This window comes from Doryrhamphus excisus, chromosome 4 (genome assembly GCF_030265055.1).
Source record: "Doryrhamphus excisus isolate RoL2022-K1 chromosome 4, RoL_Dexc_1.0, whole genome shotgun sequence".
Taxonomy (NCBI): domain Eukaryota; kingdom Metazoa; phylum Chordata; class Actinopteri; order Syngnathiformes; family Syngnathidae; genus Doryrhamphus; species Doryrhamphus excisus.
Genome location: NC_080469.1, coordinates 2565001 through 2577242, shown reverse-complemented (window position 1 = coordinate 2577242; position 12242 = coordinate 2565001). Strand labels below are relative to the sequence as shown.

The 12242-nt window shown below is 40.8% G+C and overlaps 1 protein-coding gene across 9 annotated transcripts in view; it reads right to left on the bottom strand.

Moving 5' to 3' along the window:
* Positions 1-12242, bottom strand: part of LOC131127713 (citron Rho-interacting kinase) — a 65642-nt gene that overhangs the window by 31153 nt on the left and 22247 nt on the right. For all 9 annotated transcript variants that reach the window (XR_009129553.1, XM_058069870.1, XM_058069866.1 and 6 more), the window contains 11 exons: positions 11861-12031; positions 11591-11644; positions 9049-9102; positions 8620-8760; positions 6036-6161; positions 3812-3907; positions 3565-3681; positions 3298-3407; positions 1069-1243; positions 789-986; positions 653-706 (listed from right to left, as the gene is read on the bottom strand). Coding sequence is in view for 8 of the 9 variants with exons in the window: in XM_058069870.1 (XP_057925853.1) it covers positions 653-706; positions 789-986; positions 1069-1243; positions 3298-3407; positions 3565-3681; positions 3812-3907; positions 6036-6161; positions 8620-8760; positions 9049-9102; positions 11591-11644; positions 11861-12031 (1296 nt within the window). In the remaining variant the exon portion in view is untranslated. The remainder of the gene's footprint in view (positions 1-652; positions 707-788; positions 987-1068; positions 1244-3297; positions 3408-3564; positions 3682-3811; positions 3908-6035; positions 6162-8619; positions 8761-9048; positions 9103-11590; positions 11645-11860; positions 12032-12242) is intronic.

Below are 12242 nucleotides of genomic sequence, written 5' to 3'. Positions count from 1 at the left end.
CTCAAGACCCTGCACTTGCGCAATATGTTGTAAATAACAAGGACACTACTTTGAGGCCCCCGCCTTGATATGAAAGTTTAATGTTAGCGCGGCCCCGCGCAAGTTTGATATGGATGCTGTATGGTATCATGTACCCAGAAAAAAATTATTACGTTTGATTAATGTTCATGTTAAAGGTTAAATAACTGTTAATAGTTATCCTCCCTATCCGTGTGGAAGTGGTAAGTTTTTGGCTCTTTAAGTTGAAAGGAAATAACTTGAAGGCTACTGTTTAGGTCGCTAGCGCTCTAGTTTGCGAGTTAGCATGCGTCTCAAGATTTACTCCCATTTTTAATTACAAATCAAGAACAGTACTGATGCGTAAGGTGCCAAACGTGGGGGGGTAGACTGGGACAAAAACTGGTCCCTGGTTTTCCTAGCTTCCGCAGGTAATATAGCATAGTATAATATGCGTAAAGTAGTGTTTTCATAAGCTAAGTAATAAGTCAGGGCCTGTAGTATATGAGCACATATTGGCACGTACAACACACGATGCAAGGTCGGCAAAGTGTAAATACACAGATGGCAATTGGTAAAGCAGCCTGGATGATTAGATGACAGCCGCTCGCTGCATAAACCTGGAAAAAAAAAAAAAAAAAATGGTGGCGCTTACCGCGCAGCCGTCTCTCAAAGCGTCATATTTTCTTTGGATCTCGTCTCTGTGTGCCTGTTGGATTTGACAAGAAGATTCCAGCCCGTGGATGACATGATTTGAAAGACCGTTTGTTTACAAGTCATCCGTGTCTCACCCTGAGCACCGTGATCTCCTCCTCGGCCTCCGCGGTGGTCTCCTCCAGCTCCGTCTTGGCCTGCTGCAGTTGGTTCTCCAACGCACGACGAGATGCCTGCAGGCTGTTGACCTGGGCTTCACGCTCCTGCAACGACAGGGTCACCTCTGTCACCTGACGCTTGATCTCCAACTTCTGCTCCTCGTGCTCCAGTCCAATCTATGAAGACAAAAAGGCAACGCATGGAAATGTTTACACTTGTAGGTATGGCAATGTTTTCATCGTTTCTGCTGATATGAACCTCTCTGAGCCTGGTTTCTAGCTCCAGGAGTCGGCTCTTATGGCTCTGTTCTTGCTGACTTGTTTTCTCCAGATGTTCCTCCAGTTTGGCGTTCTGGGCCTCCAACTTCCCAGCCTGAGACTCCAAGTAAAACTTCTGCTGGCGAAGCTCGGAGATCATTTCTTCCTGGGCTTTCCTGCCATGACAGATGCAGATGCAGAAAGCTCAGTAACAAGCTAGTACATTGCTAATGCTAATGCTAATGCTAATGCTAATGCTAATGCTAATGCTAATGCTAATGCTAATGCTAATGCTAATGCTAATGCTAATGCTAATGCTAATGGTTTTATTTCATTTGAACATGCATCAGATTACAATTGAATGCATCACATAATCAGTTCCCAGTTCCACATGTCCAAAAGGAGTAGGAAGAAGCAAAGCTTATTAAATCCTACCCCTCCATCTGGTACTTTTACAATCAATAACCTTTACATTTGTTCACTTCCTGCTTTCCTAATATGGTTCAAGGTTTTTTTTTCAATTGAATGCATCCCATAATCAGTTCCCAGTTCCACATGTCCAAAAGGAGTAGGAAGAAGCAAAGCTTATTAAATCCTACCCCTCCATCTGGTACTTTTACAATCAGTAACTGTTACATTTGTTCACTTCCTGCTTTCCTAATATAGTTTAATTTTTTTTTCAATTGAGTGCATCCCATAATCAGTTCCCAGTTCCACATGTCCAAAAGGAGTAGGAAGAAGCAAAGCTTATTAAATCCTACCCCTCCACCTGGTACTTTTACAATCACTAACTGTTACATTTGTTCACTTCCTGCTTTCCTAATATAGTCAAAGGTTCAAAAATTTTTTTTTTCATTTTTACATTTTTTTATTTTATTTTAATTTTATTTAATTTTTTTAATAATGTACCTTGTATTGAAGTACGAGGTGATTATTAAATAAATAATTAAAATAAATAAAAATTAATTATTATTTTCTACAATGGGCTGCACGGTGGTCGAGTGGATAGCGCACAGACCTCACAGCTAGGACACCCGAGTTCGATTCCATCCTCGGCCATCTCTATGTGGAGTTTGCATGTTCTCCCCCCGTGCATGCGTGGGTTTTCTCCGGGTATTCCGGTTTTTCCTCCCACATTCCAAAAAACATGCTAGGTTAATTGTCCATAGGTATGAATGTGAGTGTGAATGGTTGTTTGTCTATATGTGCCCTGTGATTGGCTGGCCACCAGTCCAGGGTGGGGGAAATACTGTTTACATACATTCATCATGTTATGGGCCTTAGTTATTACTAGAACCTTTTATAGACGAGGTGGTATCCTTCTCTAGAGCACCCGGGAATAGACTTTTCCAGGGCGGCTTGGGAACAAACATCAAAATGATGGAATGGCTTAGCCAGAATAAGGAAATCTGTGGATAGAGCTGAAACATCGCGATACCAAGTTTTTTGGACGTAGTGCTACAAATCAATTATTGATAATAATTTTCCCAGTTTTTGTACAGAAAATGCGCATCTGTCTTGGTTTTTTTGCACGGTCAAACATCATGCATGGAATCCATTGCCCAAAATAATAATTTGCAATCATTCATTCATTTTCTTCCGCTTTTCCTCACGAGGGTCGCGGGGGTGCTGGAGCCTATCCCAGCTGTCTTCGGGCGTAAGGCGGGGTACACCCCAGACTGGTCGCCTCAAATATAGCCACGGTGAGAAAAGAGAATCGAACCAGCAACCTCCAAATTGGGAGAAAATGCCTCTTTCAGGAGAGTACTTCCTGAAAAAAAATCCCTGCATATCATTCTACTGCTTTTTCCTCACGAGGGTGCTGGAGCCTATCCAGCTGTCGCCAGCCAATCACAGGGCACATATAGACAAACAACCATTCACACTCACATTCATACCTATGGACAATTTGGAGTCGCTAATTAACCTAGCATGTTTTTGGAATGTGGGAGGAAACCGGAGTACCCGGAGAAAACCCACGCATGCACGGGGAGAACATGCAAACTCCACACAGAGATGCCCGAGGGTGGGATTGAACCCTGGTCTCCTAGCTGTGAGGTCTGCGCGCTAACCCCTAGACCACCGTGCCGCCCGTGCTACAAATCAATTATTGATAATAATTTTCCCAGTTTTTGTACAGAAAATGCGCATCTGTCTTGGTTTTTTTGCACGGTCAAACATCATGCATGGAATCCATTGCCCAAAATAATAATTTGCAATCACTACTTACATATTTTTCTGGGTGTAGATGCTGCTGTTGGCTGCCAGTTTGTTAGCCTCGGACAGCTCAGCAATTCTCTGCTCCAGACTGTTCATCTTCGACTCCATGGCATTTATGGTCTGTTTGGAAATGATTGCCAACATCATTTTGAAATCATGAAACCAGAAATCAAAAATCAAACATTTTAATAATGACCGAAACATGAAATCTATGTCAGTGTGACGAATGTGAAAATATGCCAGAAATAGTGTCACTTCCTCGCTCGTCAGCTCTTACCGCCTTCTGTTCGCTGATGATGCTGCACTTCTCCCGCACCTCCTCCTCATATTTACTCTGACTGGACTCCAGCATTTCTTTATCAGCCATGTCCGCCTTCATCTGAGATTCCAACACCTACACCCACACAGGCAGGATTATCACTTAACGGGACAAATTATGTTTTTTTTTTTTTTTTTATAAGATATGTACCAAAAACTGATGAAATTGTGTCGCACCAGTGATATTATATGTTATAATATTTCACCTTAATCTTATCTTCATAGAGCTTCTCCTTCTGCTTCAGATGTGCATCCAGCCGCTGTGCTGTGGCCTGGGATTCCCGCAGACATTCTTCAAGTTCCTGTACATAAAATATATACATTCAATATATTTGTATATGAAACATAATTTAATCTCATAATTCAATGTTGATGTCTGAAACGTTGCTCAATATCTTCAAAACAACGAGTCAGCCTATTCCAGAGTCCACCCCAATATACTTTTGACTCCCCTAAACCCTCTAGGTAGCTTGACGTTGATGTTCTCTGATGATTTCTGATCAACATTCACAATAAAAGTAACTGTACTAATCATATTACATTACTATTACATTAGAAGGGCAGCACGGCGGTCTAGTGGTTAGCGCGCAGACCTCACAGCTAGGAGACCAGGGTTCAATTCCCACCCTCCCACCCCATGTTCTCCCCGTGCATGCGTGGGTTTTCTCCGGGTACTCCGGTTTCCTCCCACATTCCAAAAACATGCTAGGTTAATTAGCCACTCCAAATTGTCCATAGGTATGAATGTGAGTGTGAATGGTTGTTTGTCTATATGTGCCCTGTGATTGGCTGGCGACCAGTCCAGGGTGTACCCCGCCTCTCGCCCGAAGACAGCTGGGATAGGCTCCATCACCCGCCCTTGTGAGGATAAGCGGTAGAAAATGAATGAATGAATGAATGAATGTTCGAAAGGGAGTGGGAAGAAGTCCCACCCAGATTCCAACCTCATCCCAAACAAAACATATATTATTCCCTGTCTACACAGAATAAAAACTTGAAATGTTCTAAAAAAATAATTGAATGATTTTGTAATTTAACTTTAATCAAACAATATGAAGAACAGGTGAGTCATATTTATATCATGAACCTGTCATGAATAAACAACGACAATTGAAAAGAGAAGGGGAGGGTTTTGGTGCTGAATCTAAGGTAATATTCATTCATTTTCTACCGCTTTTCCTCACGAGGGTCGCGGGGGGTGCTGGAGGCTATCCCAGCTGTCTTCGGGCAAGAGGCGGGGTACACCCTGGACTGGTCGCCAGCCAATCACAGGGCACATATAGACAAACAACCATTCACACTCACATTCATACCTATGGACAATTTGGAGTCGCTAATTAACCTAGCATGTTTTTGGAATGTGGGAGGAAACCGGAGTACCCGGAGAAAACCCACGCATGCACGGGGAGAACATGCAAACTCCACACAGAGATGCCCGAGCGGGGAATCGAACCCCAATCTCCTAGCTGTGAGACCTGGCAAGACGGCAACAGCAACAGAGTCAACTATAATGGGTAACATGAATGGAAAGATGACTGTAGGGGTGTTATTTCATGTCTAGAGGGCTCTATAAATATTCATTTATTTATTTATTTTCTACCGCTTATCCTCACGAGGGTCGCGCGGGTGCTGGAGCCTATCCCAGCTGTCTTCGGGCGTAAGGCGGGGTACACCCTGGACTGGTGGCCAGCCAATCACAGGGCACATATAGACAAACAACCATTCACACTCACATTCATACCTATGGACAATTTGGAGTCGCTAATTAACCTAGCATGTTTTTTTGGAATGTGGGAGGAAACCGGAGTACCCGGAGAAAACCCACGCATGCACGGGGAGAACATGCAAACTCCACACAGATGGCCGAGGGTGGAATTGAACCCTGGTCTCCTAGCTGTGAGGTCTGTGTGCTAACCACTAGACCGCCGTGCCGCCCCCTTTCGAACATGTGTACGTTTATATATACATAGATATTTTTATTTGTATTGATTTTGGTTGGTTTGTTGTGCTTTGGATGTTTTTCATGTTCGAAGAAAAGAAAAGTGTCAGTATTGGTAAAGGTGATGGGGAGGGTGAGGCGGGTGAGGCGGGTGAGGCGGGTGAGGCGGGTGAGGCGAGTGAGCCGGCTGAGGCGGGTGAGGTGGGTGAGGCTGAAGCGCTTTCTTTAGCAGGAGCCAATCATGAGCTACAAGGAAAGTCACGACTAAAATCATCACACAGTAACTTAACACTCAAACGGCTGCTTTTGAAATATACAAAACAAGTACCAACATGTGCTTCTAGGAGTTCTTTATATTTGTACGGAATAACCAGTAAAATAGATGAGCTTTCAGGATATATACATTGATGGGGTATACAGTATACTTATACTTTTATATTTATACTTTTATATACTTATACTGATTATTTAGCAAGCGAAAAGTGGCATACCAGGATTTTATCTGCCATCTGCTGGATTTGCTGACCCTTGCTGTGGATATCGTCCTTCATTTTGGTTTCACGGCGCTCGACGATCTCCAGCCTTTTCACTTGGTTCTCCAGAGTCTTTCGACCATCCTATACACAAGTGCAAACATGGTTACATCAGATTGACCAAAATGTCAACACGCTGGTGATTTAACATCATTTGTATTGCGTTGAAACTTTTCAGTTTGACAGCATTTGTAAAACTACTCAAGGAAAATGTCTTCTTTCTCTTTCACTTTTCCCCTTCAGGGGTCGCCACAGAAAATCAAATTCCGTCTATCTTAATCTCAATCTGGCCTCTCTGACTTTTGTCTCGAAGATGTAATGTCCCGCTCATGTATTTGTTCCTGATCCTATCCATCCTGGTCACTCCCAGTGTGAACCTCAGCCTACTTTCAAATATACTTGGACCCGATATATATTATCGTTATGTTATCATTGAGTAATTGGGATGATGATTGGGACCATCACCAACATATACAGTAAACCTCGGATATATCGGATTCAATTGTTCCCACTGGTTTTGTCCGATATAAGCGAAATCCGTTATATGCGTATACCGGAAAATGTCCGTTTTACGCATATATCAGATTTATATCCGGTATATGCGTAAATGGGATTTTATCCGTTATTAAAACGCACTTCCTTGACTATGTATCTGTCCGTTGTGAGCGAATTTCCGATATATCCGAGTCCGATATATCCGAGGTTTACTGTATAAAACTATTGCTAACTACAGTAAACCTCGGATATATCGGATTCAATTGTTCCCACTGGTTTTGTCCGATATAAGCGAAATCCGTTATATGCGTATACCGGAAAATGTCCGTTTTACGCATATATCGGATTTATATCCGGTATATGCGTAAATGGGATTTTATCCGTTATAAAAAGGCACTTCCTTGACTATGTTTCCAATGTACCTGGACGCGCAGGCAACGCTGCAAACGCTGCAAATGACGTCGTATAGCGGCCTGTCACGATTCGGCGAATCGGAGCGCCACGATGCGGCCATCCGATATATGCGAGGGAAATTTCATGGAAATGCATTGGAACGGGACTGGAGATTTTGTCCGAAATAGGCAAAATCCGTTATAAAAAATCCGATATATGCAATGAATTTTTATTGGAAATGCATTACAGAAAAATCAGTTCTTTTTTATCTGTCCGTTGTGAGCGAATTTCCGATATATCCGAGTCCGATATATCCGAGGTTTACTGTATAAAACTATTGCTAACTACAGTAAACCTCGGATATATCGGATTCAATTGTTCCCACTGGTTTTGTCCGATATAAGCGAAATCCGTTATATGCGTATACCGGAAAATGTCCGTTTTACGCATATATCGGATTTATATCCGGTATATGCGTATTTTATCGGATTTTATCCGTTATAAAAAGGCACTTCCTTGACTATGTTTCCAATGTACCTGGACGCGCAGGCAACGCTGCAAACGCTGCAAACGCTGCAAATGACGTCGTATAGCGGCCTGTCACGATTCGGCGAATCGGAGCGCCACGATGCGGCCATCCGATATATGCGAGGGAAATTTCATGGAAATGCATTGGAACGGGACTGGAGATTTTGTCCGAAATAGGCGAAATCCGTTATAAAAAATCCGATATATGCAATGAATTTTTATTGGAAATGCATTACAGAAAAATCAGTTCTTTTTTATCTGTCCGTTGTGAGCGAATTTCCGATATATCCGAGTCCGATATATCCGAGGTTTACTGTATAAAACTATTGCTAACTACAGTAAACCTCGGATATATCGGATTCAATTGTTCCCACTGGTTTTGTCCGATATAAGCGAAATCCGTTATATGCGTATACCGGAAAATGTCCGTTTTACGCATATATCGGCTTTATATCCGGTATATGCGTAAATGGGATTTTATCCGTTATAAAAAGGCACTTCCTTGACTATGTTTCCAATGTACCTGGACGCGCAGGCAACGCTGCAAACGCTGCAAATGACGTCGTATAGCGGCCTGTCACGATTCGGCGAATCGGAGCGCCACGATGTGGCCATCCGATATATGCGAGGGAAATTTAATGGAAATGCATTGGAACGGGACTGGAGATTTTGTCCGAAATAGGCGATAAAAAATCCGATATATGCAATGAATTTTTATTGGAAATGCATTACAGAAAAATCGGTTTTTTTTTTTATCTGTCCGTTGTGAGCGAATTTCCGATATATCCGAGTCCGATATATCCGAGGTTTACTGTATTAGTTTAGGCTTGGACCAGTCGACATGCAGTCCCAGATTCAGTGCCTATTGAACCTGTCAAGGGGTCCCTTCAGCTCAGTTGGCAAAGCCCAGGTCGGTTAGGTGGTCGATTTTGACTCCAGGAAATTGGGCACACAAATATTTGTGAACATGGGGAACGGTTCGGTCTTGTTATTGTTTACACAAACAACAGTTTGTGCTGTTTTACCTCAGTGTATCATAGTTGTGTATTGGTACAAGCTTCATCAGATAGGGAATCTATCCCAAAACCATCCATTGACTCGCTGTGGAAAAGCTGAAAGTCAGTACCTCAGTCTCACGGAGGCGTCGACGTAGACTGTCGCTGGAGTCCTCCTTGTTCTGTAACCTCTCGAGATCTCGCTCCATGCGCTCTTTGGCCAACTTCATGCTTTGAAGATGGTCTGTTGCTTCAGAACTGGATTTTAACGCCTTGGGATTGGAGTTTTCAAACGGACATGTCTTTTTTAGTGACTAATGGTTCTTTGACAAAAGTCCAGAAATTATCTTCACTAACGGGAAAAGCTTTCTGATTTCCAAAAATGGGTCAAATTGGACATAAATGCACCATTTTAAGACAAAGAAAGAAACATGAATGAGAGGATTAGACAAAGCTTTTATGCACTTACCTCAAAAAAGTAAAATGCTGTTTCATCCATTATTGGGTTTTTGCTGCACACACTTCATCAATTATTAATTTCAAAAGAAGGATTTTTCTACCTTAGTAAGCTTCTCCTGCAGATCCTGGATCTTTGTCTGTTGCTCTGCATTGGTCTGAAAACAAAAGCACTGTTAGCTTAGCTTAGATTGTGTGATGTATTGCTTTAAAAGGACAATACAGTGGAACCCGTTTAAATTGACAAGTCTCGGATGGGATGATATTTATAGGTTATCACATGGTTTGTCTGGTATCAGGCCAGGTATCATGTATCAGATGATGTATCTGATACTGACACTTGGGGGCATGATACTGGGCCTGATACCAGACAAACCATGTGATGATCTTATTATCACATACTATTTAATCACGAGCTTATTATCACGTACTATTTAATCAAAAGACCATTTTGTGTCCAGAATTTTTGTCAGTTTATTACATGTGTTATATATAAACATTGTAAACACAATAATTGCAAAAATATTTCAACAATAATATTTTATCAACAGTCTTATCTTATCAATGTCTGACAATTAAAGTTCCATTAATCAGTTTGGGTAAAAGTTTGGGTTTTTTGGTGACTGGAGAAGCACTAGGAATATTTATGGAGTTTTTAATTAAAATTAAAATTTTAATTATTTTTTTCATTTTAAATTACATTTTAAATAAAAAAATGTAATTTAAAATTTTAATTTAAAAATTAAAATTAAATAAATTGTAGTGATAAATGCGCAGAGTTTAGAATATTAAGCCCGACTTGTATTTGTATTTTTTCGTTTTTTCGATAATTTCAAGAGTGTCCTCCTCATTAATGGTGATAAAACGTCCCATTTCGAATATTCTGTTTGCTATTTTCCCTATTTATATTTTTCGCCGGGAGTGTCAATCGCCGACATGTTGACAGAGCACAGACGGCAGCAAAAACAAACTGTGCGCTGTTATATGATTGGTTGTTTCACGGGCACGATACCAGAGTGGACAGCTACGGGGGGCTGATACTGGACATGGTTAAACTCTCTATACTTTGACACAGTATCATTTTCGGCCTTTTCCCGTATCATTCATGGGCGGTTTCTAGGGTACAGGGCCGATTAATACTATAGTATGTGATAATGCACATTTATTGACGATTACTGATGATAGAAACAATGCAATGTCAACAACATGTCAACATAAACAAACTTATAGAGATCATCTCTTTAGGTATGAAAAGCAGTAAACGTCAACGCGGACTAAGACTAAGTCTAGACCAGGGGTGGGCAAACTACGGCCCGGGGGCCACATCCGGCCCGCCAAGTGTTTGAATACGGCCCGCCCAATCTTTCCAAAGTATTTAATTTAAACTCAACATACAACCTGGCATCATGGCCTGAGCCAACCTTTTGATGGTTGTATCAATTTCGTTGTTTGACATGGTCTGTTGTTTACAAAGTGCTCCTGAAAAAAGGGACACAAGCACATAATAATAATAAAAATTAAAATAATAATTATTATATTGGGCGGCACGGCGGTGTAGTGGTTAGCGCGCAGACCTCACAGCTAGGAGACCAGGGTTCAATTCCACCCTCGGGCATCTCTGTGTGGAGTTTGCATGTTCTCCCCGTGCATGCCTGGGTTTTCTCCGGGTACTCCGGTTTCCTCCCACATTCCAAAAACATGCTAGGTTAATTAGCGACTCCAAATTGTCCATAGGTATGAATGTGAGTGTGAATGGTTGTTTGTCTATATGTGCCCTGTGATTGGCTGGCGACCAGTCCAGGGTGTACCCAGCCTCTCGCCCGAAGGCAGCTGGGATAGGCTCCAGCACCCCCGCGACCCTCGGGAGGAAAAAGCGGTAGAAAATGAATGAATGAATGAATTATTATATTATTATTATAACTATTATGATTATTATATGTATCATATTAATGCTAATTATTATATTAATTATATATAATAATATTGTTATATTTGCATATTTTACATAATAATATAATAATTATTATTTTAATTTTTTTTATTATTATAATATTTTATTATTTTTAAAATATTTAAATATAAATATAAAATAATAAATAATAATAGCAGATTGCATGACAATTTTACAGATACAATAATACCAGGTGGACTGTTACGTGTAAAATATATAGTCTGCCCCCCCCCCCGCATATCAATGCGGCCTGCGAGTCAAAAAGTGCTCCTGAAAAAAGAGACACAAGCACATAATAATAATACAAATTAAAATAATAATTATTATATTATTATTATAACTATTATGATTATTATATTTATTATATTAATGCTAATTATTATATTAATTATATATAATAATATTGTTATATTTGCATATTTTACATAATAATAATATAATAATTATTATTTTAATTTTATTTTAATTATTATAATATTTTATTATTTTTAAAATATTTAAATATAAAATAATAAATAATAATAGCAGATTGCATGACAATTTTACAGATACAATAATACCAGGTGGACTGTTACGTGTAAAATATATAGTCTGCCCCCCCCCCCCCCCCAAAAAAAAAGTTTGCCCACCCCTGGTCTAGACATAAACAAGTTTGACTGTATTATCAGATGATAGAAAGGTCCTTTTTGAAGTACCTTTTCTAACTTGGTGAATAGCTCATCTGCCTCTGCTTTTCCTTGTTCTTTAGCCTGTTGAAAGATATGAGTCATGAGTGTTCCCAATTAGCTGCCAATGCTAATGGAAATGGATTAATTTCATTAAATGCAATAATGGAATACATCATATCATTCAGTTCACAGTTCCGCATGTCCAAAACGAGTAGGAAGAAGCAAAGCCTGCCAGTATATTTATTCACTTCCTGTATTCCAAATATTAAGTTGTTTTGGACTGTTTTAGCCCGACACCTTTTGCAATCTATGCTGGTAGTCTGCAGCCTTCCTCTTCAGGTCCTCGCTGTTCTGCCGAGACTCCTTCAGTTCTGCTTCGTAGAGGTCGCTACGACGACGAGCAGCGGACAGGTCTTCCTCCAGTTGTCGGATGGAAACTCGCATCTCCTCCAGCTGGGCATGATATTCCTGCATTTTTGGTGAGAAGATTTAGAGTAAAAGAAGATTAATACAGGCTGCACGGTGGGTGAGTGGTTAGCGCGCAGACCTCACAGCTAGGAGGACCAGGGTTCAATTCCACCCTCGGCCATCTCTGTGAGGAGTTTTCATGTTCTCCCTGTCCTCCCACATTCCAAAAACATGCTAGGTTAATTAGCGACTCCAAATTGTCCATAGGAAT